At 48.7% G+C, this 27940-nt stretch overlaps 1 protein-coding gene across 1 annotated transcript; it reads right to left on the bottom strand.

The window, feature by feature from the left end:
* Positions 1-3849: 3849 nt before the first annotated feature.
* On the bottom strand, positions 3850-11985 carry abhd15a (abhydrolase domain containing 15a). Its single transcript, XM_066695900.1, has 3 exons — positions 10238-11985; positions 5153-5505; positions 3850-5033 (listed from the first exon to the last, which is right to left on the bottom strand). The coding sequence occupies exons 1-3, from the start codon at positions 10718-10720 to the stop codon at positions 4472-4474; spliced, it is 1398 nt and encodes a 465-aa protein (XP_066551997.1). The 5' UTR covers positions 10721-11985; the 3' UTR covers positions 3850-4471.
* Positions 11986-27940: the final 15955 nt, after the last annotated feature.

The raw sequence follows: 27940 nt of genomic DNA, 5'->3' as shown, positions 1-27940 counted from the left end.
AGACGTCCCTGCAGTCAGATGACTATCGCATTGTCCTGTCTCGTATCGTAGGGCCACGCCGAGACCAGCTGATGCCCCGGGCCCTGAGTGTGGCACATTGATTGCAGGTGTACTGTGAAGAACAACGGTCTGATGAGACCCATTCCTCTCATGTCGCACCATCCCAGGCCAGACGCTCTCAGATCCAGAGGCCAGGGAGAGTCCTCGGTGCCGCGGGCCGCTCGTCTCCAGAGATGCCTGTGCACTTTGTTTTGTTTCCTTCCTGCAAGAATCAATGTTGCCTGGCCATCGGGGGCCGGAGAGGAAGAACCGCAAAGCAGGGGAAACAAATAACGAGGGATCGAGAGCCTGGAGTGTGTGTGTGTGTGTGTGTGTGTCTGGGTCTGTGGTGGGGTGTGAAGTCTGATTATATAGATCGACATATGTAACCCCAGGACTCCAGATTGGGGGCTTCAGCAAATGAATGGGGGGAGCAGCATTGTGGGAGAGAGCAGCTAGACGGATGACATTGAAAATAGTTTATTTTTGTTATTAAAAACAATTACAATCGACTAAATACATAAAATCACACAAAGACACAGACAAACATCCAGAGAGCCGCGCCGGAGAGCAGAGGCAGTGAGGGTTGATGACAAACCCATTTCCCCCTGCCGGGGCTGGCGACACGGGACTTTAAATAGACTCCATTCCAATTATCCAATTGATCTGCTTTGCGGGGCACGGGGACTGGCGAGGGAGAACACAAATTAAAAGGTGAAAAGCGATCACGTGAGTATCATTAAGGTCATCGAAAGAATCGAAGTGGAAAACGTGCCGAGACCGCCACACATATCTCTCATTGACGTTCTCCCCTGCATTTCCACATCTGAACAGGTCTGGTTCTGCAGTTAACGATTAGATGCAGAGAGGAGGAAGGTCGTTACACTGTCTCTGTAGCTCTCAGGGGTTAGTTAGTGTCTGACACATCACTGTATCTTTTGTTTCTCAGTGCGTGCCAGAGTTTGAGGGGCCCCAGCTCTGGGCGTCACAGGGAGATGACTCTCCGGTGCTGTCTATGCAGCATTACTGGTGCATTTCTGCTCCAGTTCATGTTACCCCTTCTGGTCACTCAGCACTACACTGTGAAAGACATCCGGCTCACAGCTCTCTGTGACTCTGCAGAAATAGCCCTTTTTTCCTGTTTCTGGAAGGGAGATACAGAGCCATTTATCTAGTGAGATCCTGTCCCCGGTCTCCCTGATCGGCGCTCGTCCACAGAGCAAGCAGCCTGGCAAGGTCACAGGGAAATTGCATAAGACAGGGAAATTGCACAACCAGCAGAGACTTCAGGCAAATACCAGCTGCCCGTCTCCAGAGCAGAGCGCCGACTGCCGCCCGTGCGATTGTGTAACCTGTGAGATCACGCAAGGAACAACACAGAAACACGGAGCAGCACAGAGATGCAGGAGTGGGGTGGGGGAGGAATACAATAAACGTTGACCCTTTGTCCTGTTTAAAACAACAACAACAGAAACACAGGATTCCACCGACAGTTTGCTCAATCCCATTCCTCTTCGCCACATCCAAGCTAGCAGGCCACAGCTGGTCGAACCCGGCCTGTCAGTCCGCAGCAGAACTACACGAATCCACCTCCCCGGCCCGGCCCGGCCCACTGCACTCTGAAGTCAGATATCAATTCGTGCACGGGGTCCCAGAGGCGCACTATAGAGGCGATACGGCTCTTGAGCTCTCCTGAACGCGGGCGAAAACAAAGGTATGGATGTCACATGACTGTGATGATGTCATGGCTTGGAAAACTGGGCAGCTGCCTTTTAAGGCTCGAAGCCTCAGCAGTCGGACGACAATGACTGATGATAATTTCCAACACATTCTACTGCCCAGTATATGACATCGAATAACACTTGGCATTGGGTCAAGTTCACCACCTTCTTGGGAGATATTAACAGCCTAATATAGAACCAGTCAGGAGTGTATGTGTTATATATATATATATATATATATATATATATATATATATATATATATAGTAAATTGTAAGAGAATGATACACTTTTAATCTGAATCCATCATTCTTGTGTTATAAAAAGAGCATCGGTTAGTGGAAGAACCAGTTTAAGCACAAACACCAGCGTGTCTCAAGTTTTATTTATTTTCAGAATGATGTTAAATGTACGCACTTAATAAATGAGCTATCAGTTCATATTCCTGACCCTCTCTCTGACACTGTCTCACAAACGCAGGGTAATGGAGATGTGCTGCCCTGTGCATTTGTAGCTGTCATCTACCCCAGTGCATCATTAGCCCTATAAAAATACTTGTATAACCTTTATAAACCGGGCTAAATATAGCTCTCCCGTGCTATGTTTAAAAAGGTGGCAGCCCCAGTTTCCGAGCCAAAGGCAGAGTCCCCCCCCGCCAGTCTCTCCGGGTCGCCCCGACAGCGCCGCCTACCGACACGCAGCGGCGGTGACGTTGCGGGTCAAGGACGGAGTCGCGTTTATAGAACTTATTATAAGTTAAATACACTGTATATACATCATCATCATCATCATCATCCGCCTGTATCGATCCACTTCCGGATGAAGAGTATTATTCCATCTTTCCGGGCGTCTCTGTGTATTGCGCATTTTCTGTAACATGTCTCCGTTTAGTGACCAGTTTTAGAGCCATAACTGTTCATATATACACGTATGTACAAATACCCGTTTATTAACACGATTATAGACGTACCATTTATTTGTTAATAACTCTCGAAACAAGTTAACGGCAATATCAGATTTGTCCACAAGGGGGAGACGCAGGACCATCAATGGCGCTGTGCAGCTTAAACACAGGAGAGTAACACAGTCCATTGAAAAACGATTATACAGCCGTCTAAACTTGATCTTCTGTACGCGGTAAGTTTTTAGGAAGTCTATAGGTATGGAGGCACTATATTTATCATGCACCGCCCCCCCACACACACACACACATATACGTATGAAAAAATGCATTTCAGCTTTCTTTCAAAACAGCTTTCGCATCAATGTCTTCAATAATTTTCTTCAGATGCAAACGCGGACATGGCAAAACTTCGATGAAGGTCAATCCCTCTGTCAGGTGACCGTCGGTGATGACAAGACGCACGGAGGCCAAGACACAAGAAGGGAACTAAATACATTAGAGAGTCCAAATGGAATGAGACGGTCTGGTGGCGGCACCGCTGTCGGTTCAGTTTTGTCTGCACTGAAAGTAAGTTATCGACCGAGGCAGGCCGGCCGCACACGGGACTGAGTAAGACTGATGCGGTACCCAGGGGCCAGAAAGCGAGGGGCCACTTCCTCGCTCGGCTCACCTGCGCCTCGCGGTTCCCAAATCACAGCCCTGTTCGGTTTCACCCCTCAGCCACACAGCGAGGAGCACTCGGGTCTGTTAAGACAGCACGGACCAAGCACGCATGATCGTGTCCAAACCCAGGGCTGTGACCCTTATTAATAGAGTTCACTTGGTGCCCATGTTTGCACACTGTTGCGCTCTAATCTCCACCTGTTAAATGAGATGTGAATGGGACTATTAAGGCATAAAACTCTTCCCCTTCCCCAGTAGTATTTGATTGTTAATTCAGCACATTCAGAGGCCTGTAATCTGCACTCAAATCAGAGAAAGAAAAGGGCTTCTAACTATTGATCTGGCACTGAATACATTTCTCTGGACAGTTGTCTGCAAACAGCCCACGGTCTTCATTGATTTTTATTTAATTATTTTAGTTTGTTTCCGAGATGCTGTCAGCGTCATTAAACACTAGAAAACACGTCACTCGGACCCTCAAGCTTTGTTTCTGTGTGAAAGACATTTCCTCAAGCAAAGACACCACTTTAAATAGACGTTCTTTATTAGGATAAGTGCTCAAAATCCTCCACACACAATGGTACCAAGCGGAAAAAATATATATATATGTGTACACAAACACTGTCCTTTTAAAAGACACGTCTCCATACAAACCAGGGCTGAATAACAGGATTTAAAAAACCACAGACTGGCTACACCCAGCTGTGCCAACAGGCTTCGCACACGTGGTCCTCAATGTCTTCAGGGCTGGTCAGACGCACTGTGAACACCTTCCATTCAACAGGATTGGGGGGGGCACATGCCAAATACACAAATATGAATCGAACAGTGGGAGAGGAAAGGTTCATCTCCTAGCTCTGACACACACACACACACCAGATTCCATTTACATGTGTGCTGCAGTGTCCGTGTCTCTTATTGGATGTTGAGTTTCACCACTTTCACCAAGAGAGCTGGACTATCCTGTCCCGACACCCTCCTCCCAAAAAAATGTTAGTAATGTATAAAACGCATCCTTTACGGTTGATATCCTGGGTCTGGTACACCAGTGGTGGAGTGACAGAGCGCACCCACGCTGCCCTGTGTGATGCCCAGGGGGGTCCGTCCTGGTGAAGTGGGTGTGTGGGGAGTGAGAAGCTGCCGGTCACCTGGTGTAGGACCTCTGCCAGCTGTAGATGGCGTGGATGTTGTGTGAGCAGGTGGGCAGCCGCTTGCAGGTGCTGACGCTGCGGTGCCGGAAGCCCCTGGCGCCGACGCCGCCCCCCAGCCCCCGGCGCCGTGCCGCCTGCTTGGCGCGCTCCTCGGCCGCGAAGAAGTCCGTGGTGGAGCGGAAGAACTCCAGTAGGGCCCGGTGACTCCACAGTGGGCCGCCCTCGCCCTCGCCCTCCGCCGAGAAGCCGCAGTGGCCGCCCTGCGCCGTGAGCAGCAGGAAGAAGTGGGGGTTGGTCTCGAAGAGCTCGAGCGGCAGCGTGGAGCCGGGCTCCCCGCGCACCGGGTCGTCCTGGCTGCAGAGTGCCAGCACCGGGATCGCCACCTCGTCCACGTCCCGCAGGGGGTCGTTGCGCTCCCAGTAGGCTTCCCAGTTGGCCACCGCCGAGCCCCCCGGCTGCCCCGGCTGGCAGAACAGGGTCTCCTCCACCCCCCGCAGGGTGCGGCTGCAGAACAGCTGATCCACCTGCAGCGCCTCCCCCAGGGCCGTCCGGTACCTGCAGAGAGACAGAGTACGTGACCCACAGAGCCACACCCACATCACACACCTGGATAACGCCCAAAGAGACGAACACAGGAAATGGAAAACTACACACCCCCTCGCCCTCCTCCTCACCTGCTCAGGCTGATCTTCTGGTAGAGCAGCAGGGCCCAGCGGTAGAGCCACGGGGGCCCGTCCTCGAACCAGCTCTGGCAGCGGAAGAGGGGCGACAGGCAGGCGGCGGCCGTGACGTAGCTGGAGGAGCCGCACTCCCCCAGGTAGGACAGCAGCAGGCCGGAGCCCGAGCTCTCGCTCACAGCGTACAGCCGGCCCGAGGGCTGCCGGTAGCGGATGTAGCGCACCGCCTCGCGCAGGTCCGCCGGGTCGCCGAACTGCTGTAGCCGCGGCGTGGTGAGCGGGGTGCCGTTCTGGCTGCGCCGGTTGAACACCACGGGCAGGTATCCATGACCAAGGGCCACCTCACACAACTGGGCGAGAGAGGAGAGGATAGACACTGGTTATTAAAGCACCTCAGTTTTACCAGGATTTCACTTTTCCACACATTGTTTGTTGTTGTTGTTGTCGTCATTATTTTGCTGAATTGTGTGATTGGGGCTGGAGCTTATTCAAATTCCTTATCCTACCAGAAAGCCTGAAAACAGTTTCTATACATGACTGCGGCTGCAGATTTCCGGGACAAAAAACAGCCTTCTTAAGGATGGGAGACATATAAAATACAGAACACAACCCACAATGTACCTGAAAACATCACAGGAAGCCCAGTTTGCATAAAAGCAGTTTAAGATGTAGATACAGAATAGGATATAAATAAGTATAGCAACAGGCATATTAAAGGGGTAGGAATAGGTATAAATATAGAGCTGGCTATAATGCGTGTGATATTGTGAGGGTTGTTGCGTGTGAAGCTCAAAGCCCGCAGGCTGACAGTAACAGCAGCCCCCTCTCCCAGCAGAAACTGGTTCATCCCGCCAAGGAGGAGATGGAGGCAACGTCTCCCCTGAGTGCCGGGAGGATGTGATCGATAAGGGTGTTAAATATTTACAACAGAACTCGTGTGGGGGGGTGCGGATCTCAGTTCCACGGCCTGGCTGATCTGCCCGTGTCCAGCGGATAAGCAGGAGACGGCCAACGGAGGGCAGCACACCTCAAAGGCCTGCCAAGGAATCTACATCCAGGGAGTACAGCACGTACGAGGCGCTGATCCAGGGCCCTCGCTGCCCAAACGCAAAGCGTGGCCAGAATAACCGCCTGTGGGCAGAACTCAGGATAAACTGGACAGGCGTGGGAGAGGCGTGACAAGGAATATGTGAAAAGTCACACGCGAGAAATCGAATAAATAAATTCCTCATTGCCTTGATTTAAAGGAGTTCAAGACAGAATCGAATACAGACTGGTGTGCCCTCCCCAGGTTCAGAAACCTGTCTATTACAGACTCAAGGGGGTCTTATATAACACTGGCAGCCCCTGCCCTGTGACGAGAGACTGTGATCTAAATTCTCTGTCGAAACCGCGAGCAGCAGACAGACACCGTGTGAGAGAGACGCCCCGAAGCCCCTCAGACACGTGTCTGCCTGGCAGCCGCACTTTCTAAATATAAACTCTTTCTTCCCGTTTGTTTATAAATTACTTATTTGCCTCCACTTCCACTGAGAAACAGCTCAGTCTCAGATCTTGGAGGCCTCAAGCGTCTGCTGGGAAGCACACGCTCAACACCACGGACATGCGGACAGATCCTGGGATTCCTCTTTGCCCTTGGTCCTTGAACCAACACGCTACATTCAAACGACATGTAACAGCCCTCTATAAATCAGGCTCCTGCAAATCACTTTCATGAGGCCTCTCTACACTCCTTTCCCCTCGGCGTGCGTTTGTGTGTCAGGATGGTGTGGAATTCACCATGGAGGCGCCGAAACCGAAGGACACCCCGCTCTGAACACCGCCTGGCCAGCCCCTCGCCGGTCTGCATCATAAGGGGCCGCGTCCCTGTCCCCCCTGACACATTCCTCACCCTACATCTGCAACAACGTGAGATGGGTGGGGGGGGATAAAAAATGTTTTCCTGATTTGTAGCAGCCGGGTGCTGACTTTCAAATTCAGCTCCAGTGCTTCTACTTGAGAGAGAGAAGTGAAGATCTTAGTCCCACGAGAGTGAAAAGTGGCCTCTCCCTCCAGCGAAGTGGCGAAGTACACTGTCCCCGTCCCCCACCGACGCACACACACACTGTTGTTTCTCCCACCACAGCTGCTCCACACTCCCGCCCCACATGCTGTAAAACACTTGAAGTTCACACTCGCTCACAGATGCCTTGTTTTACGACGTGTCAGTCCTGTGTAAACAGCCATGAATCGATGGCTGCTCATCAGCGATCCTGGGCAGCGAGGCCGGGGGCCGGTACAGGGCCACTCCGGGTACACAGCCGAGCTCGGTGTCAGAACTCCCATACCGGTCCCGCGGTGCCTCCAGGTCTCCCACGTTCGGTTTCTGCTGAGCTCCTAGTCAGCGAATCTCTCCCTGAACAGCAACTCTCTAATTGTTCACAGAATGTACTTTTTTGAATGAAGTCATCTCAGTTAAGAGTTCAATTCTAGTGCAAGACACACACACACACACACACACACACGCATGCACACACAGGCACACGCACGCACACGCACGCACGCACACCTCTTGCAAAACCACAACAACAACAGATCATTAATGTAGGTCAGAGCGACCACAGGTTTCAGATACAGCTCTAGTCGAAAGACTGTTGCACACTGCGCGGTGACTCGGAGTTCAGAAGTCTGTTGTGCACTGCGGAGGTGATTACTGGCCTAGTGTCTGCGTGTGTGAGGGGGGACTGTGTACTTTCACCACCCACTTATGTAACGGAATCCATCAAACATTAATAATAATAATAATAATAATAATAATAAATTATAATCTATCAGGAGAAGCCGGGTAACGACTTCCTCCTCTCCTTCAATCATCCCACGAATTCCCTGCAGATTTCACCTGGCTTTTCCATCTTTATTACTCGGGGCCGACTGTAGACCACCACGAAGAGGACAGGGCCATCTGGTCTCCCTCACAGGCCATTACTGAGCTCCACGCAACATTGCTTTCCCCAATGCGGTCAGACGGCAAGGAATGAGCCCAGACCGGCCTTGGGGTCCGGCACGGGGAGGGCAGGCTATGGCGCAGCGGAGACCAGCCTCGGGTACGATCCGTCGGCCCCAGTGAGATCTCAGATGAGTCTCAGTGACGCAGCGGCAGCGAGGAGAGAAACTTCACAGCACCACTCAGCTCAAAGAAAACATGTGAAGAAAAAAAGAGTGAGCTTGTGTGTGACCCAGAAAGAGAGGGGGGGCGTTGTTAATGAATGCTCAGCTTTCACTGCATTTTCATTGCAGATGCAGCCAACACGTGCCAGAGCTGGATTTGGATTTCCACAAGAAAAGAAACAAACCGTCCGAGTGCTTGGTTCTGGGAAGGTGCCCTGTAATCAAGTCCTTGATTAACTTGTAACACAAAAGCCTCAAATTGGACGGTCAGGGACATCTGTGTGACTAGACTCTGGAGCAGCAGGGCCACAGGATTCATTCACTAAACTAAGCCTTAAAGCTGCAGCTGACCGTTCCAGAAAGCGGGAAATGCAAACAAAGCTCTGAGGCATGCAGAGAATTAAAGGTAAACAAACAACCAAAAACAAAAAAACGCTTTGATTTCTGGCGTATGTGAGCGAGACAGGAACGCTTTGTTCTCCGTGCGGCAGAAGAGATAGCTTGGCTGTAGATTCTGGGAACCAGGTTTAGTTTGGTCACTTGCTCGCTGAGCCACCGGGGGAATAAAGCCCCTTTCATGCAGTTATTTGCACTGTGGTGTGATTTGCATGGGCTTGTGCGTCCAAGCTGACGCTCCCACACAAAAACGCCAAAACACCGGCTGTTTAAAGACGCAATCAGATAAACCTGTTCCACCGACTGGGAGCTGCCCCGTCTTTTTCCGGTCGCATCTGGCTCCCTGCGGCCTCTATTCTGGTTGTGTGTGTGAGCAATATACTGTGCAAAGAGACGGAGGAAATAAACACAATCAAATGAATTAAGTCACTTGTGCTTTATCTACAATCACTTCTGCGCCGAAGATAACCCCGGACGAGACCAGGCAGGGCATAATATTAAACAGCCAACAAACAGTGGTCCATTTTAGTTTGCATAACTGTTGCTTCTGTATTGGTTCACATGTGTGTGTGTGTGTGTGTGTATTGTGTGTTTACTCTGCTTGCCTGCCCTCCTTGCAGGGGCTTTTAATGAGTCAGATGTTCTTGCTTCTGGGTGCAGCTCAGCCCTCTCGTTAATCTGATAGCAGTGAGTAACCAGCACCATGGAGGAGAGACATCGAAACATCACAGAAGATCTGGCTCACATCCATCACTGCACACTCCCAAATACCGGGAGGCAGCCGTGCTGGCCAGGCACCGGCAGAGCTGCTGAACACAGTCAGTGAGTCTGTGGCAAGCAGGGGAAGACCCCCCCCCACAACACTGCGGCATCAAAACTCCACCACTCTGGAAAAAGTCTTCAGTTTCTAAACACATCCTCGCCATCTGCTCAATCATAATACAGCACTTGTGCCTCACAGTGATTTTAAGCTGAGGTTCAGTGATTTTCTTCTGAGTAATGGCCAACAAAATGAAAATCAACATTTTTATATAGGCCAACAAAAGAACGTAGGATTTTAATTAAATTCTCCTCAGGGGAGCTCCTGTTACAGACTAATAATATTGATGGCGTCTCATTTCACTTGCTATTACATGTAGTGGGCAGGCAGTTTACTCTTGAACACTTTCACACTGGATCCACCCAAGGAATTATCTGCTTTCAAATGATCTATAGTGTCACTTGCACAGATCGCATGAGTTTATTATGCAAATCGCCTGCTGGCTTGGATGCAAAAATTAAAGCATTAGAAAATGCCTAACTTTAATCAACTAACCAATCTTTCGCCCTGTATGAAGTTCTTCCAAGGAACACGTTTTGTTTAGTGTGTGCATCCAATTTTAATATAATCTATATAGCTAGTTTGACAGCATGTTCAGGTATAATTAAAAAAAAGTGAATCCACAAATATATATAGTTTGCATGCTATCCTAAACGGTTTATTCACATAATAAAAACAACTATAAATCAACAACACCTTCATCATGATGGACTGCCTACCTTCAGGACGTTGCCGGTGATTTTGCCGAAGGAGTTGGGGATGACCAGCAGCACCGGGTTAGTGGAGTTGCTGGAGGTCCTCCTCCGCTTGTGGCCCCCCGCGGCCCCGGCCACCGCCCAGTCCAGCGCCACCAGCCCCTCGTCGCCCAGCTGCAGGTAGTCCCGCACGAAGCGCACCGCACTCGCCGAGGGCCAGCACACGGCCAGCAGCGTCTGCAGCAAGGGGCTCGCCCTCCAGCCCCAGCCCGGACCCGTGCCGAAGCGGCGGAAGGTGGCACAGTGCTTGAGCAGGTAGTTGGCCAGAGCGGAGGGCTTGCAAACCAGGGACACGGCTGCGGGATCCGAGACGCACCTGTCCGACAGCTTGGGTCCCCAGCCGCTCAGCAGTGCCGCGGTGAGGGCGCCCGATGCCAGGTGTCGGGTGGCCGGCCAGAGCAGGACCAGCGCTACCAGGATGCCAACCGCGGCGAGCCATCCCAGCATCGCACGGAGAGGAGACGCCGGCGGGGTGTATTGAGTCAGTCGGCCAGATCAGCCAGACGCAGCCGGAGAGGAGGGTGCAGCGCGCATCACCTGGGCTCGCCGGTGCAGGTCAATCTCGCAAGCTGACCACAGACGCCAAGTTTTTGCAAAACAGTGAAAAAAGTGTGATTTTACTAAGCTGCATTTAAAAAAAAAAAACTGGCGTCTTCCTCCTGCAGTTCATTCACAGGTAACGTGGTGCATGAATGACAGGGGGGGCGGGGGGGATGCAATGCAACGGAAATGTAACCCACAGCGGTCGAGCACTTTTCTGCACGGAGGCGGGGAGGCGCAGCTGCTCCTGCACAAGAGAAGGCAGAAATGTTGCAAACGAGCGGATCCGAGGCGGCGCTCCGGCTGCTGTGCGCGGCGTCTGGACGCGTTTATCCCGCGGAGAGGCGGGGACGGACACCTGGCCGGCAATCAGAGCCTCCACTGAGATGGATGTGAATGATGATACGATGAAACACGGGCGGCTGCGGAGGCGAGCAGCAGCAGCAGCCCAAGACACCAGGCTAACTATATCAACAGAGGCGCGGAGCCAATTGTGTTGCTTCACTTTGTACAGACTTCACCCCCCCACCCAGAGCATGCACGCACACACACACACACACACACATCTGACCTGACTGGATCCTGGTCTTGCGTGGTGCAGCTGCTGTGCTGTTTGAAAGCTCAGATGCCCAGTTTATTTCAATCGCTCTCAATTCCACGCAGAGGGATATATTACCCAAGATTTTTGGGGGGTGGAGAAAATGCATGCATGCGCACAGACACACACACACACACACATCAGTGTCCAACTCTGACTTCAGTCTTGGCTACGGCGTGCTAAATGAGAAAATAATAGTAATAAGATATAATACCAGTACCAGACTCTCACTGTCATGTTTTAAAATGCACCTTAAAAGTCCGGATGATATATATGTCTTATGGCAATTCATTCAAACATTCAAGTTTCCCCGATTCGACCTGGGATTGCATCTGCACATCCAGGTACAGGTTGTATGAAAGTATCTCTTCTGCAGGTGAAACATCCAAGCACTTAATTGAAGCAGAATAACAGAACAAATTCCCCATTCACGACGAGGACCTGGTCCCGCCCACAACACACAGTAATCAGACAGGGAAACCACGTTGACATACATAAATACCTACGGGTTTAACTGGAGCATCTACAGAGAACCTCATACATCCGTGCTGGTTGTGCATCATGAGATGGTTGAGTGAAAGAGTAACTGGAGTTTAATAATAGCGCCGATGAACAATGCAGGGACAAGCAGGGGGAATAGCTGAAACAGAAAAACAGAACAATGGCGTTTAAACTGAACACAGGATCTTCTATAAATAGCCAAGTCGCACCTTCTGCAAACAATAGATATACGTCATTGTACTGTCATATATATTCTCACTCCCACCACAGAAGTTGTGCTGGGAAAACTTTGCACCCCAGAGGAGCAGCGCTTTTCTGTAAAAATGATGAAAGTGTTTCCAGCCACTGCAATACTGACATGTTATGGTCAATAAAGCATCATTTAACATTAAACCATGGAGACAGGGTGTGCTTTCATACCACTAAAGACCGAACACAATTTGGGACACCCTGCTCGTTTATTAGTGTGGATTAGTCCCAATTCTATTCAGAGAATTTAAGATTTTGACAGACAGACAGATTCAGAGGCCTATACAATCCCCTATGCAGGTCTTCGAAGACAACACGCACTGTATATTTCTGTGGCATTCAAATTCTCAGTATGTCATCTGCTTATGTCTGGGAAGAACATCTACACTCACCTAAAGGATTATTAGGAACACCATACTAATACTGTGTTTGACCCCCTTTCGCCTTCAGAACTGCCTTAATTCTACGTGGCATTGATTCAACAAGGTGCTGAAAGCATTCTTTAGAAATGTTGGCCCATATTGATAGGATAGCATCTTGCAGTTGATGGAGATTTGTGGGATGCACATCCAGGGCACGAAGCTCCCGTTCCACCACATCCCAAAGATGCTCTATTGGGTTGAGATCTGGTGACTGTGGGGGCCAGTTTAGTACAGTGAACTCATTGTCATGTTCAAGAAACCAATTTGAAATGATTGGACCTTTGTGACATGGTGCATTATCCTGCTGGAAGTAGCCATCAGAGGATGGGTACATGGTGGTCATAAAGGGATGGACATGGTCACAAACAATGCTCAGGTAGGCCGTGGCATTTAAACGATGCCCAATTGGCACTAAGGGGCCTAAAGTGTGCCAAGAAAACATCCCCCACACCATTACACCACCACCACCAGCCTGCACAGTGGTATCAAGGCATGATGGATCCATGTTCTCATTCTGTTTACGCCAAATTCTGACTCTACCATCTGAATGTCTCAACAGAAATCGAGACTCATCAGACCAGGCAACATTTTTCCAGTCTTCAACTGTCCAATTTTGGTGAGCTTGTGCAAATTGTAGCCTCTTTTTCCTATTTGTAGTGGAGATGAGTGGTACCCGGTGGGGTCTTCTGCTGTTGTAGCCCATCCGCCTCAAGGTTGTACGTGTTGTGGCTTCACAAATGCTTTGCTGCATACCTCGGTTGTAACGAGTGGTTATTTCAGTCAAAGTTGCTCTTCTATCAGCTTGAATCAGTCGGCCCATTCTCCTCTGACCTCTAGCATCAACAAGGCATTTTCGCCCACAGGACTGCCGCATACTGGATGTTTTTCCCTTTTCACACCATTCTTTGTAAACCCTAGAAATGGTTGTGCGTGAAAATCCCAGTAACTGAGCAGATTGTGAAATACTCAGACCGGCCCGTCTGGCACCAACAACCATGCCACGCTCAAAATGGCTTAAATCACCTTTCTTTCCCATTCAGACATTCAGTTTGGAGTTCAGGAGATTGTCTTGACCAGGACCACACCCCTAAATGCATTGAAGCAACTGCCATGTGATTGGTTGGTTAGATAATTGCATTAATGAGAAATTGAACAGGTGTTCCTAATAATCCTTTAGGTGAGTGTATATCTATATATATCTTTCAATGATGTGGGAGAACTAAACATTTTATGCTCCCATACAAATCTGTCCAGACGCTTTCGATCGCTCAGTCTGTTCATCTGGGTCTGGTTTCTGTTCCATCTGAGCTTGTTGTTGGGAAACTGAAGTGACTGCTGTGCCATCTCCTGGTCTGAAGCAGATCCTGTACGCTGGCCTGTGGCCCCCCCAGGTCTCCAGTTCCAGCACAGCAGCTCTCATCTGCTCCGCTCACACGAGGGGGCCGGAAAGAAATAAAATAAGACAACAGCCCCTGGAGGTGAACCCCCTCCCGTCTTGACTTCTGCCCCATCCCTCTCTCTCAGCCTGCTGGCTCTCCAGAGTCCTCTCGAGGTCCTTCTGTCCATTGTAGTTATCAGTGATCATGAGGCTCCAGGAAATCCGATGTGGCGCATGACTCCCTCCATTCCTGCCCGAGTTGCCCCTCATGACCCAGAAAAGGTCTCTCTCTGGGCTGTCCTCTAAATATTCCGTAAAAAAAACCTTGAGGAAGCTGTGGTACAGATCGCTTTGCTCCAGTGAAAGGAGCAGAGAGAGTGGCTTTAGGTCAGATGACTGCATTTGTCTTTTATTCTTACTGACACAGTCAAGCGTAGGGTTTTGGTCGTTCTCCACTGAAGATAGGGAGTCAAGCAGCTGTACATATTGATGGAGATTTCTGGGCTCCAGTCCCATGTAGGTTGGCCTTGTTAAGCCTGAAGGTAATGTGCGAAAACTGCTGACCAGTCCAGACTGTGCTGGTGTCTGGGAGCTGCAAGAGGAGTCAGGGAATAAAAAAAAAAAGTATGTTTGATTTGGTGAAGATGTAAAAGCCACTGTCAGCACGTTGTTGGTTTGTGAGCAGTGAGTTGAGCCACACGTCCCATTCTGTCTGCGTCTCACACTGTCTTACGTTTTCCCCACATCTTTTCACACTGTCCCCTCACTGTCTCATATTCTCACACTGTCCCACACTGTCTCCAACTATCTAACACTGTCCCACACTGTCTTATATTGTTTCAAACTGTCCCACACTGTCTCATATTGTCTCACACTGTCTGATACTGTAACACACAAGCTAGTGTACTCAGAGAACTCACTATATTCCCATCTGTTTGTCTTGTTGTGGAGAAGTACAGAACATACTGGATCGCTTGGGCTCCGTTATTTGTTTGGTCCATGTTGGACAGGCCCTCTTTCTCTGATCTGCTGCCCATTGTGGGGTTATAAAGTAAACAGGACTATGAATTATCCCCATAAAATCTTTCTGATATGAAAGCTGGGTTCTGCTCCAGAGTTTCTCAATGTTTTCTGCCGTTTCACAGTGTTTGTTAATGTTTCCTGCAGCCAGAGAGAGTGCGCCAGATCGTGAGAAGAGACTCTTTGTCTCGTTACAAGATAAGACATTCCTCGGTACATACAATAAAGCCACATCATCATTCATCAACAGAAAATAACTAGAAATCAAGGTTATTAGAATTTACACCACCTACATTAAAAAAAGACAAACTATTACCAACGGACAATTTTATCAATATAAAGGTTTTGCAGCTCTGAATGGAAGTCCACACAGCTGCTGCAGTCTCCGAACAGTATAATTAGAGCATAGTCAAGATGAGTGGTTGTCAAATATAATGTATGCATTCTAAAGATAGGGACTTGGGCTCATTACTGCCAGTAATAAACTAAAGAAAATCCGAGGAAGAGGGATAAAGTAATCGCAACCATCTGTGACAGGGGGAAAAACATATGCCATCCAGTAAGATGATCTGCATCTTGGGCTGGGGGGTTTTAGGAATGGAATATTTCTCCTTACAGCTGCAAACACATTAAACGGATCCCAACCTGAAATTACCGATGAAATGACAGCACTGGATTTTGGGGAAAAGGAAAAACAGAATTCCCAAGAAGGTGAGTTGGTTATTTTGTACGTTTCTAAAAAGGAAAATGTCATAAACAATAAGATGGATTCACCCAGCATCCGAGGAAAGCTTTCTGCGGACGATTGGGGCGAGGCGAATGTTTCTGGCTCTGTGTTGCTCTGACAACATTCTGGGTCCGCAGGAAAACAAATAAACAAATTGCTCTTTGGCACTGAGTTATGTAGTTGTGTGGGCACTAGATGCGGCCCTTTCAGACACAGTTTACTTTCTGTGGAGCCACGAAGGATGGCACACTCTCCCAGTTGTGATCAGGGCGGAAGAGGACACTAACAGAATATAATACATAAATGAACGCATATTTCAAGCTCTTGAGACAAGTACCCTTTCATCAGTAGACGCCTTAGATAGATGAAGACGCTTCCGTCACGACTTAACTCAATCTTGAGCACGATGGATACATGTCCTGGATACATAATAAATACATCCTTGCACAGTTCACGGGCTGCCCTTTCAGAATATGCTATTTTCTTCCTTGCCTTTGTAGCTGGATTCTAAATCTTTATATCAAGCGTTATTGTAATATAACCGGACGCGGTCTTCTAATATCACATGGCTCTGTCCTATAACAGCCTTCCTGTATTATTGTTCAATTCAAAACATACACTGGCTCCCCCGCGGCCTTCGAACGCCACAGCGCAAGACCTTGTGTCTGCGGTGAGAAGTGATTAGCGGCATGCGATACCTTGACTTATTGACACGGATGTCTCGTGCTCATATGTTGCCGTGGTTCAGATAAGAACCCTTTCGAAAGGTCGTATTGCACCTGCGGCCAGATCTTAATTAGAAGAATTTGAATTTGAATTAAAAGTGAGATGCATATGCCTTAAAGATAATAAATATTCAATCATTAATCACACAAAAACTACAGTCCCATGCAGACACAGTATCTCCAGATACATTCAATTCCAGTTTTTATTATTTTCCGGTAACAGACATGGGAATTTGGCCCCTTCGTTGCTGTGAGTGGATATCAGACAGGTGCTGGAGCAGAACGGAGCTGTCCTGGTCTCGTTCTTTATTGTGTTTTATGTTGTTGCTCTTTTTGGTTTACCGAGGACAGGAACGCAGGATCCCAGGCAGACATTCCCTCCAGCTGGGGGTCACAGGGCCCTGCAGTAACCCTGTGGGGGACGCGCAGGGCGAGGCTGTGCTGTGAGGGGCGGTGAGGTTCAGTATTTGTTGGTGAAATGAGGGAGGGGGAAAGAAAGGAAGAGAAATGAACAGGGAGAGCCAGGAGAAAAGAAAAACAGAAAAAGTCCAGGCAGTAACCCTGCAGCCCTGCTGTCACCCCATAAATCCGGCACCGCTCCACGGACCTGGCCCGGTGCAGCTCGGCTTGTGTGCAGCCAGTGAGGGAGTTTTATAGCCCTGTCTGTCACCGAGGGGATCCAGCATTTTAATGTTTCACTGACTATATCCAGAGACAAGCTGCTGTATGAAAAGTATCAATGTCTCTTTGTTGTTTTGTTAGTTCCCTTTGAATTGTCCTCGGTTCTCCATTTGACCTTGTGGGTGATACGATTATGAAACGCGTACAAATCACGGGCCCGGCTATGATCCAGTAAAGTAACACCATGTGATTTGTTTTCTCTCATTCACCGCTTGTGGTGCCAAGTCCGGAAGGATAGTGAAGTAGCTGACCATTTCTCCAGTTCTGACAGAGATGGACACTGCAGATTGGACTGTGTCTATTGGATGGGTATGAGAGACAGAAATGGACACATTATAGGGTAAGTGTCCAAGCTTTTTTGTCCACTCTCCTCTGGGGGCTGAGGGCCCTGTCCTTCAGCACAGGAAGTGATAAGCGATGGAAGTTGATGGGAGGGTCTCGGCGTCGGAGGGGGGTGGACCTTGAGCAGCACAGCGTAAACAACATAGCAGAAAAATTCAAGGAAGGGATGCTGACGCGATATAATCTTGATGGCTATTTTTGAAAGAAGTCTGTGCCTCAGGCCAGCCCTGACACAATGCTGTCACACTGACCGCCAGCTCCCTGGATGGGCTGCCCACAAGTTAGTTCTCAATCAGGAGAAAGTGTCACAAAAAGCTTTAAAGGGAGCTTATCTAGGAGTGGCCAACAGCAACGTTTGTTTCTTTATTATTATGTTTCCTTTTCAAAAAAGTTAAAAAGGAAATATCATCTGCGGCCGCACAGTGCAGCTGTGGGCCCCAGCTCTGAATGGCTGTGTGAAAGCCACAGAAACAACACGCCAATACCTCGGGCATGTCATCGCAGTGGGGCTGTGAATCAGGTGTATGTATGACCAGGTGAGGGATTGGGTGACAGACTGGATTTGGGGTCGGGGCTTAATCATGTGATCAAGAGGCATTCGTGTGTTATTATTGTGGGGTTCAGGCACTAATTGATTAGGAACGGGTGCTGTTATTGCCAAGTGTTGGTCTTTCCGAACCCGTCTGTGAGAGTCGAACAGAACCGTGCATGAGAGATCCAGTTCTGTCCTGCCTGGTTTGGAGTGCAGTCGTCCCCAAAGAGCGTGTGCGGATACGAACCCTCTACAAACCTGCTGTGTGTTAGTCTATATTTGCACCTACGTATGTATTATGAATTAAATGTTTCTAGGGCAGAACAGAACTGGCAGCGCACTCAGCTCCCCGTGACTGAGGGAGAGGCGTGTGTCTGGATTCAGCCCGTGCGTTATGATTTTACCATCTCTACAGGAGAAGCCAACTCACAAGCAGGTTTTCCACCCGGTTCACACATCACAATTGCTGATGGCAGCCCCTGTGTCATAATAAGACAGTTGTTTGTCTGCTGGTTGTACACAAGCAGGCCCACACAGGAAGCCGGAGAGTTGCCTCCCACCGGACATGCTGATGAAACTCCTGTATGTGATTTTAAGGCTTCGGTCAGAGACGTTTCTTAAGAAACCTGTGGCAACTTGACCACATCCTGTAACGGAGGCCTGCTCATATCCTGCACCCTTCCTGTTGACACAGAAAGCTAAAAGCAACTGGGTTTCGGTGGTTCTTCTGACTCCAAGAGTATCGCACTGCCATCAAAACACCAGCCTAGTGTTACTGTTGCACAAATTTATTCTCCATTAAAATGCGCTGTGAGATGAACATGTGAGATGATCAAATAAAAAGGCGTGCCTGAGAGGCTTGGATGGATGCCATTTCACTCAGAACACAAAGGCACCACCTCATTACTCGACAATTATCACACTGGACTGATAGGCTGCCAGCGCCATGGCCACGACAGCTGTCTCACTCGGTTTCCGAGATCAATGGGGCAATTGCTTAGTTACGATCATTTCTGCGCTTCTAAAAATAAATACATACATAAATAAATACATGAGCTGTACTGTATAAAAGAATGGACACCCAGCACATGCCGTCTGCTCACAATCCTGTCCGTATTGCCACACAGATCCACACCGAGATCAACAAAGCTAGAGTGGACACTATAGCTAATCATCACTGTTCACTTACAGTCCATGGGAACAGGCCTGAGCAATCAATCACTGCCCCCATCCAGGCGGCCCCTAAGAACCCAGAGGTGGCTTTCAATAACACATTGTGGGAGTGGAGGACATCGCTGTGCACCATCTCTGGCTTTTCCAAATCTTCTCCTTCAAGGACTTGTGTCTGTACTGAAAATATATATTTTTATAGACACTCCTTAAGTGTCTGCCTCTAGATTAATATTCAGCACGGGCTGGATGTTACTGGGCCTCTGTGATCACGGGCCAGTGGGTTTTTAAGGGTCAGGGTCTGAAGAAAAACTCTTGCAAACTCTTTTATTACCAGTTAAGTCCGTTGTTGGTTTGTGTGAAATGTAAGGGTTTAGAGAGAGAAGGAGTGTATATATATGGTTTGAGCCTCAGCTATGTCTTTCTGAGACACAATCAAGATTTTAAGATATTCTGAAGTTTGTTTTGTTCTGTATTTGTCTGGATTCTGCCCCCAGCCTCCTAATTCCTCCTTTTATTTTGCTGTTTCCGTCTGTTCCCACCGGGAGCAGCAGTCTCTCTGACAGCGCTGTAATTACTCTGAACTAATCCCTTAATTATGTAAAGGTCGTTGTCGTCACACTGCTGGGGTCTGTCCAGCCCGGCTTCGTGACACACAACCGAACACGAGAGACGGGCATCCTTTCCGATGACACAACTGGCAGCCCCACACACCGACGTGCTAAGAACAGGGACATTGTGGATGTTCCTGAGATCTGGGACATTTCATTGTTGTGTTCTTTGCTATGGAAATTGAGTTGCCCACACCTGTGCCCCCTTGTGTGGTTTTGGGTTGTTTTCAACCATCCTAAATTGGCCTCCCTTGTCCGCAAGCCTGGGACAGGGTGCGTTCCTCAGACGAACACGTTACAGGAAAGCAACGCATTGTGCACAGGCCATGTCGTGCCGCCTCCTGCCTCACTCCCCCGTCTGCCCTTGCGACGGTCACGCTGCACTGCACCTTGAGCTTTTCTAAAATTAAACCTTCTCTACGCTTTGACGGCTCTCTCTGTGTCGCCTCCGGACATTCGAGGCAAACCACGCCGCACAGAATCTCCCGGCGGGTGCAACTCAAAAAACAAACACACAAACAAATGATGCGACGCACTAATCTGAAGCTCATTGATGAATTATTCGAACTGGAGAGAAAGCACACTTCAAAGGAATGGCGATGGTGTGGTTTCATCTCAACGCACAGCCTCCTGCACCACCCCCCACCCCCCACCTCTCCGTGCTGCTTCCTTTCGGTGCTAATGATAGACGCCGTGAGCGAGAGCTGAGGTGATGGTTCCCAGCTCTGACAGAGAACAGACAGGAGACCTCGTGTTCGTAAATTGCCATGAAATGCAATCATCTCACAGCATCCGCGAACACATCAGTTTATCATCCCTGTGAGCGCTGCTATTCTCTGGAGCTGGACTGGGGACCCTGCGCTGGGTGCTGCTGTTGCCATGGAGCCCTATAGACAGATTATAGTCATCATATAAATCGTCTTAAAGGCACACAGACTGTACCAGCCTGGCTCTTGTACCCGAGACACACACAGGCTGCGGGAGAATCTGCTCAGCCGGGCTCTGACTGCTCGAATGTGGATTTTTTCTTTCCTTTTTAAGGATGTATCCAAGGTGAAAGCTTGGCAGGTGGTCCGGGTGTGTTGACAGCAGGAAAGTCACGTTCTGGAGCTTGACGCACTCCCGTGCCCCCCCCCAACACACCCTCACCCCCGAGGCAACCCTACAGCTCCCGGAGTCTGACCGCAGGAGTGTGTTGTTGGTGTGTTGAGTACGATTTCGGAGAAGAGTAAAATACTGTTTATTAAGTGAAAGTATTTTACATTTTACAAATAAAAACATTCAAAATTGTAATACTTGTGATTAAAATTTTTTTTAAATCAATTACTAAAATCACTTAATTTAAAAAAAAAAAATCTCAAAGTGATTAAATTCAAAATAACTGAACATGTGCATAAAAGAAAAACAAATGTGCTAAAAGCAAACCTGCTAACCAACAAAAAATGTCAAATACATTGAAAATAACTGAAAATGAACCGGACAAATAAAAAAAAAAAAAAAAAAAAAATTCGGAGAAGAGTCAAATGAAGGAAAGGGGATTCAAAGAAAGAGAGAGTGTGTATGTTTGTGTCTGTTTGTGTGTGTGTGTGTGTGTGTGTGTGTGTGTGTGTGTGTGAGCACGCGGTGTCGGTGTGTTAGTGTGCGTGTGTCTCTGTATGTGTGTGTGTGTGTGTATCGGGGGATATTTCTGCTGTCATAGCAAACCTCACAAGTTACTGCCCACGTGTGCCACGTTGCTGGAACACAGTCCCGCTCTGGGAATACAAAGGTGGATTCTGGGAAGGTCTGGCAGCGCATGGAGGGGAGCAGGAGCAGGAGTTTCAATTCCCACGGCACCCTTCAGCGCTCATATGGGGCCGCCGGGACTCTGGTGTGTGTTTTGCTTGTTTGCTTCGTGAAGATGTTTACAATATAAACCCCAGAGCTGGTCCAGAAGGCAGCGATCAGGAATGAGTTCCTGACATGATTTGTGAGGGACGTTCTTGTTTTGTTGGTTTGTTTATCTTCTCCCCATCACACACGCACACGGTGAAAGTCAATTTGGGATGTTGATGTAGCAACCAAAACAGTTTCCATTTACACTTCAGCTAATCTAACCTGGCACACAGCACAGCCAGGTCAGGGCAACGATGGGCCGCCCATTCCTGCTGCCAAAACTGACAATCAACTGACATTAGTCCAAATAAGAGAACAATTTGGGGACCTCTTCATCTCCCAGTACAAAGATCGGCTGTTCTGGGTGCTGGAGTGTTTACTTGAACTCACAAACACACGCACAAATATACGGAATTCATTCTTTAAATTACAGGAAGGCATCACAAACAAGTTTCAATACCCCAATTGCAATTGATGTGCATAATTATGATTAAAATGATTGTTTGAATCAGTCTTGTATATACATATATCAGCCCCTAGACAAAACAAACATCAGCGCAGCCAGCGTTCGCAGTGGCATGGATCCACTCCTGTTCCCCCCGGCAGTAAAACTGACTCATCAGATGCGTTTGCACTGACAATCTGAAGATGCTGTTCACAGCCGGCAGACTGAAATCCCCCTCACGTGTGACCTTGAACCAGATCTTCAACACCCAGCCTCTGGCTCAACTTAAAACAACTACTGAACAACTGAGTGTGGAGAAGTGGACCTGTGCTGAACAGACTGTAAAGCAGTCACTGATCTCACAACTAAAGCGCATCAAACAACCCAAACCTTCAGCTCCCTCTCTCTCTCTCTTTCTCTCTCTCTCTCTCCATGTGGACATTCCTCTGGAGAACAATTTACAACTATTTGAATTTTGTAGATATACGGCTTATACAGTCAAATACAGTTGTCCGGCTGCACGGATACATAGTGTCCCTTGTAAACCTTGAAATGATGTGCCAGAGAATGTAGGCTTTCTATCTGCATCCTCTCATTTCTTATTTGCCCTTCTACTGAATTAAAAAGACGGAACGACCAAATGACGCAGAAGCACAAAGCTAAATCTACAGAGGCAGCATCAAAGGACCTGCTGAGAGGAGATGGTTTTTATGGCTCATGTCCAATTCTTTTATTGCACTGTTTCAACACTTGCCTTCCACGAGTCCAGATCGATGGGGATTGGAAGAGCACCATGTCCCGAGCCGGTTCAGCCCCGCGGTGTCAGTGTGGTTCCCCGCCGGGCCAGTGCTTGGCACGCACACCGAGCTCTAGACACCCGAGAGGAGGACATCTTGAGCAGAGAGTGACGGGGGGAATAAATCAGCTCCCTATCCTAATCAGTTCTCCGATGTTTCGATTCTTTCTTCTCTGCATGTTTCCCAGCCCAACAGAATCAATTGAACAGAACAGTGCGCATGTTGGACAGCAGGATCAGGTATTCTCAGATCTTCATGTCAATGATTTCTCTGCGTCTCCTCACACATGAGCCTGAGCACATAAAAAACTCAGGCACACCTTCACACACCATCGATCTCCCTCTGGTAGCCAGGCAGGTGTCTGGGGGTTGAGGGCGAGGATCGTCACACCTTCAACTCTAACAAAACCCAGACTTAACATCCCTAAACTAGCTCCCTCCGGCCAGTGCTTTCGATGACAGAGATCTTGTTGGACAGCTGTGTCAAGGGCCAAAGAGCCTCGGAGACAGAAGTGCCCTCGAGGGAGATGTTTCTTGCGATTTTCCCTCAGGCATCCAGACGGTCCCCTCTGGCTGTGGGCCACTGTAAACACGAGCTCCCTGAGAGAACAGCGAGGACCCCTTTCCCAAAGAGTTTTGAAGTGGGTCTCCTAACTGGGCTCTAAATTTAGCAAAGTCCTGGCACAGTATGTCCTGGCCGTCACGCTGCCAGAACCAGGCACCCGATGTGGGTGGAGATGGAGCACCAGAGTCTACAGGGGTGGAGATACAGATAGCGAGAGATACTGATGTGAGAAATCTCTGGATGTTTCTATCTCTTTTTTTACCCCATTAGGATGGGTCAGGCTGTCAATTCACACCCATGCGTCCTCTACTCTCTGTCAGATGTGCAGCGTCTTCATTAGAGGGGATAATAAGTCCCGTCCTTTCAGCCTGTGAAAGAACATGTCTAAAAATACGATCCTGGGAGGCACTGTGAGGCCTGGCATTTGCACACAATAATTGTCCTTGTTCTGTGTCTTCCTCCCCCATGCATTATGTCCTCCTGCGCATGGTTTATTTGCCAGGCTGCGCTCGGTAGCGTGGGGGCCAGTGTTCAGGGCATCGGTTAGGGAGAAAGCTGATATCTTGCGTATGTGAGTAAAGTCGACTTCATGTATTTAAATAAAAACTCAGGCAGGTGACTCCCCCGACCTTAGCAACCGCTGTCTGGATTGTGTATTTTTGGAAAGGATCCACTGGCTCTGAAACGCTGACATCAGAAAGCTCAAAAACGCTCGTAAATGAATCAGTAGTGTGACTTTTGACCTTCTCATGGGGACAGCGGGCAGCATGCGTTTAATTTGGATAATTAGTCAACAGCTTCTCCTCGACAGCCAAGCTGAGTCAACAGCAATACGGCAGCCAGGAGGACATTTCTAAGACACACACACACACACACACACATTCACACGAGTGTTGTTTTGCACACTTCAGCAGTGAATGTGACACATGCAGCTACCTTACACAAGATCACTTGGAGAGAAATCCTATTGCAGTTGCTGCTCACTTCCCTCCCTCACGGTGAGAAAGAAAAGCCCCCCCCGCCTTCTTCCAGCAGAGCCCCCTGCTGTGAGAGTAAACAGCCCCCGCTGGTGCTCCTTTATTGAAGTGTGCCATTACCCTCAACAAGCTTGTTTAGCGCAGGTTGCATAAAGCGCCATCTGCCAGAGCGTCAGCACACATTAATGCTGCCCCGCGCCCCCCCGCCCACACTCACCAGCCCCCGCTCTGACACGGCCCCTCGTTAGCGGCTCGGGAGCCGGGAAAAGAGCGTTGAGGGATGAACAATCACGGGCTGCTTTCACATCATTCGAAGGAGCCCCCCCGGACCCGAGAGAGCACGCCTTTCATTTAGCTCTTAATTGGACACATTTACAGCAAAGAACATCGTGTCTTTAATGTCTCTGTGATAAACATCACTGAAGCCCAGGCTGCTTGCTTCGCAGGTTACACTGTCTCAAATCTCACAATATTCCCGTCCAGAAATCAGTGTCCCTTGGTGCTGGGCTGGGTTGCATTCAGTCTGAGGTCCGTGTTTTCCCGTTTTTGCAGTTGCTTGCGCTCCTGACTTTGAACAACTCATTGGACTCACTGGTACAGCAACAGCAGCCAGACTGGCCCTGGGCATGCGCTGGGAGAGCCAGTGAAACCCAGCCAATTAGACATTCGAGATTTGAGCCTCATTTATCAGAGGCTTATCCGGGACTGGTCTGCACCGCTCCTGGGCATGACCCAACCTGTCTGGACCTCAGAATCCTTCTCTGCGCCTGTGCGTTTGTACTCAACTCCCGCTATGCTGTTAAACTCTCTGTGCTTTGTGCTCTCATTAATCAGACCTCCTACAGCTGGAAAGAAGGCTTCGTGCCCCTGTGCTCTGCTCTGTGGTTCAGGTGTTTTAAAGAGCCGAGCTCCACGGGTGTCCAGGCACAGAGAAGTTGCTGACCGGCACTCAAAATGTTAACAGGGTGCGTGGTGTGCAGCCCGGTACTCACATCAGTCCCCTGTGTGTGAGGAATCGAGTACAGGCTGGGGTTAAGGAGACCAGGGAAGGATGGCATATCTGAAATAATCATTATTGTCGCACACATGCAGCTGAGCACAAGTTGACGTAACAGTAGAAATATATATAAATAAATAAATATATATATATACATATAACGGCCCTGAACAGCATCAACAAAGCCAGCTGTGCACAGGAAGTATTAAGGAAATTTGGCACCACCATCCCTACAGTTTGAGCTAGTGGCAATTTAAAAGCACACGTCCGTGTGTTTCCGTTGCCTCTTGACACAGCTGGCACTGAGGGGCAGAAAAAAAGCAGAGACGCTGCTCCAATAATTATAAACCATTCTGCTTCCCAAAGGCCTGATGTTTTTGACAGCTGCAACCAAATCACCGAACTCACAGCATCGGCACCAGAACTACTGGGTCACCCCTGACAGGAATTACACACACAGCCTGCAAACCGAGGCGCCGCCGCAGCCCAGAGGGAATCAGGACGTTTTAATTAGGAGCACTCAATTAAAGAGCGGAGCGTAGGAGGGTCTGAATCGACTGGGAGTGATTAAAGCCGACCGCTGCGTGAGGGAGCAGTGAGGAGATCATGCCGAGCGTCTGAGCAGTGGTAAACACAACTGGTAGGGATGCTTCTGGTCTGAAAAATGAACCTGCCGAGCTGATGTACAGGTTTGTGTGTTCGCTGTGGGTCCCCCGACGTGTCCAAAAGGGTAGTGTGGAGGTCATGTTCGCTGTAGTGTGCCGACCGGTCCACGGCAGGGAGAGTTGCAGCAGACGAGAGAGAGTAGGGGGGCAGGCCTTCCCTTCCCCGCTGTGCTTATCAGTTGTAGAGATGCTTTTATTTGTTTTTTCCTTTTTCCTTCCTGTCTCGGTCAATCACCTTCTTCCTCGGTCACCAGCCTCATAAACATCTTCACTGGCAGAGGGCCAAGCATGAGGGGAAGAACAAGGGAAGAAAGATGGAAAAAGACAGGGCTGGATCGACTCATCTCAGCCTCGCAAGACTGATGTAGGATAATGTGGAAATCGATGCGATCCAACACAAGAGCGACCTTTTGTTTTCCGTCTGCTTATTCTGACTTCTGTGTCGAGGACGCGGACTGAATTTTTCTATTGACCGTGAGACTGAGAGCCCAAAACACAAAACACAGAACCATAACCATTCATGTTTTTAAGTATTTAATAAAAAAATTGAAATATTAAAATCTTTTGCGGTAAAGCGTTTAATTATTTCGTACATTTGGAATAACGCACAAGATTACAGTTTTAAAAAGCGTGTTGTTCTCCATTAGATACTACCTTCTGAAACGATGTGTATGTTATATATATATAGATAGATTAAGCTTCTGGGATGGAGAAAAGAGGGAGAACAAACATCTGGTATTAATAAGCGCACATTCCTCATCCTGCCCTGATTGCTCTTGATTTGTGTCAATGAAGTGGAGTGAGACCTAACCTGGGCCTGAAGCGCACAGAGCGTGAATGCCTTTCCAAGCCTGTCGTTAACCCGGTCTCTCGTCAGCGCGGTGAAGTCATTACAGGGAGCCGGGAGACAATCAGGCCATTACGGGCTCTATGTGCCGCCGGGCTGGGAGTGTGCATTAGGGCCAAGCTGTTAAGAGCAGAGATTAGCGTCATTAAAGCCCTGGGAAGTTCATTAGTGGCCCTCGATAGTGGCACTCTGGTGCTAACAGGTGCCAACCGAAGCGCAGGCCAGAGACAGAGAGGGGCCGCACATACGACTTCACTGCTCCTTTATTTACAGCTTTCCACAGAATTGTGTAAAGAGGCTTCATTAACTGTGTTACGTCTGCACTGTTATTGTACTAGAATGGGTGCTTGTTGTAATTTGTACGGATTGTATTACAGCACTTTTGTAATGCTTTAAAATGTTTCTAAACTGTAAGCTGTCGTGGATAAGGGCGTCTATTAAGAAATATAATAACAGTAATAATAATGCTAGGCTGCAAAATAATTGAAGTGAAGTAGGTGTGTCTTATTGTATTGCATCTATAAGTTATCTCCCTACCCTAAATATACCAATTTTCACTTCATACAGGGATGACAATGACGCTTAAATCATAATCAGAGTCTTGATTGTGAAACATGATGCTCCCCCACAGTGCCAAAACAAGAGGGATCACACTGCACACCTTTATATCACATAAATCACTTACCTGCTCGATTCAAAAGCCTAGCAACGACCTGAAACTCAACCCAGGCCAACAACAAAACGTCAAGCCAGGCTCATATGAACCCACACCAAGGGAAGCCTGGGTTTAATGGGGCCTCAAACCCTAACCCCAGCCTAGATTTGAGCCTAATTCAACCCTGGCCTAATTTGAGTTCATAATTTAGTTGCATCACTCGAAACAATGCTGTCTTATCAACCTAAATGTTACACTTAACAGCATAACAATCCCTACCTTAATCTCTATCCCTGTTCCTGGAGAGCCGCAACCCTGCAGGTTTTACTGTCTCTCTAAACCACCAATG

The sequence above is a fragment of the Amia ocellicauda genome, chromosome 22 (assembly GCF_036373705.1).
Source record: "Amia ocellicauda isolate fAmiCal2 chromosome 22, fAmiCal2.hap1, whole genome shotgun sequence".
In the NCBI taxonomy this organism is placed as follows: domain Eukaryota; kingdom Metazoa; phylum Chordata; class Actinopteri; order Amiiformes; family Amiidae; genus Amia; species Amia ocellicauda.
Note: the sequence above shows the minus strand (reverse complement) of the source record. Positions and strands in the feature narration are given on the sequence as shown.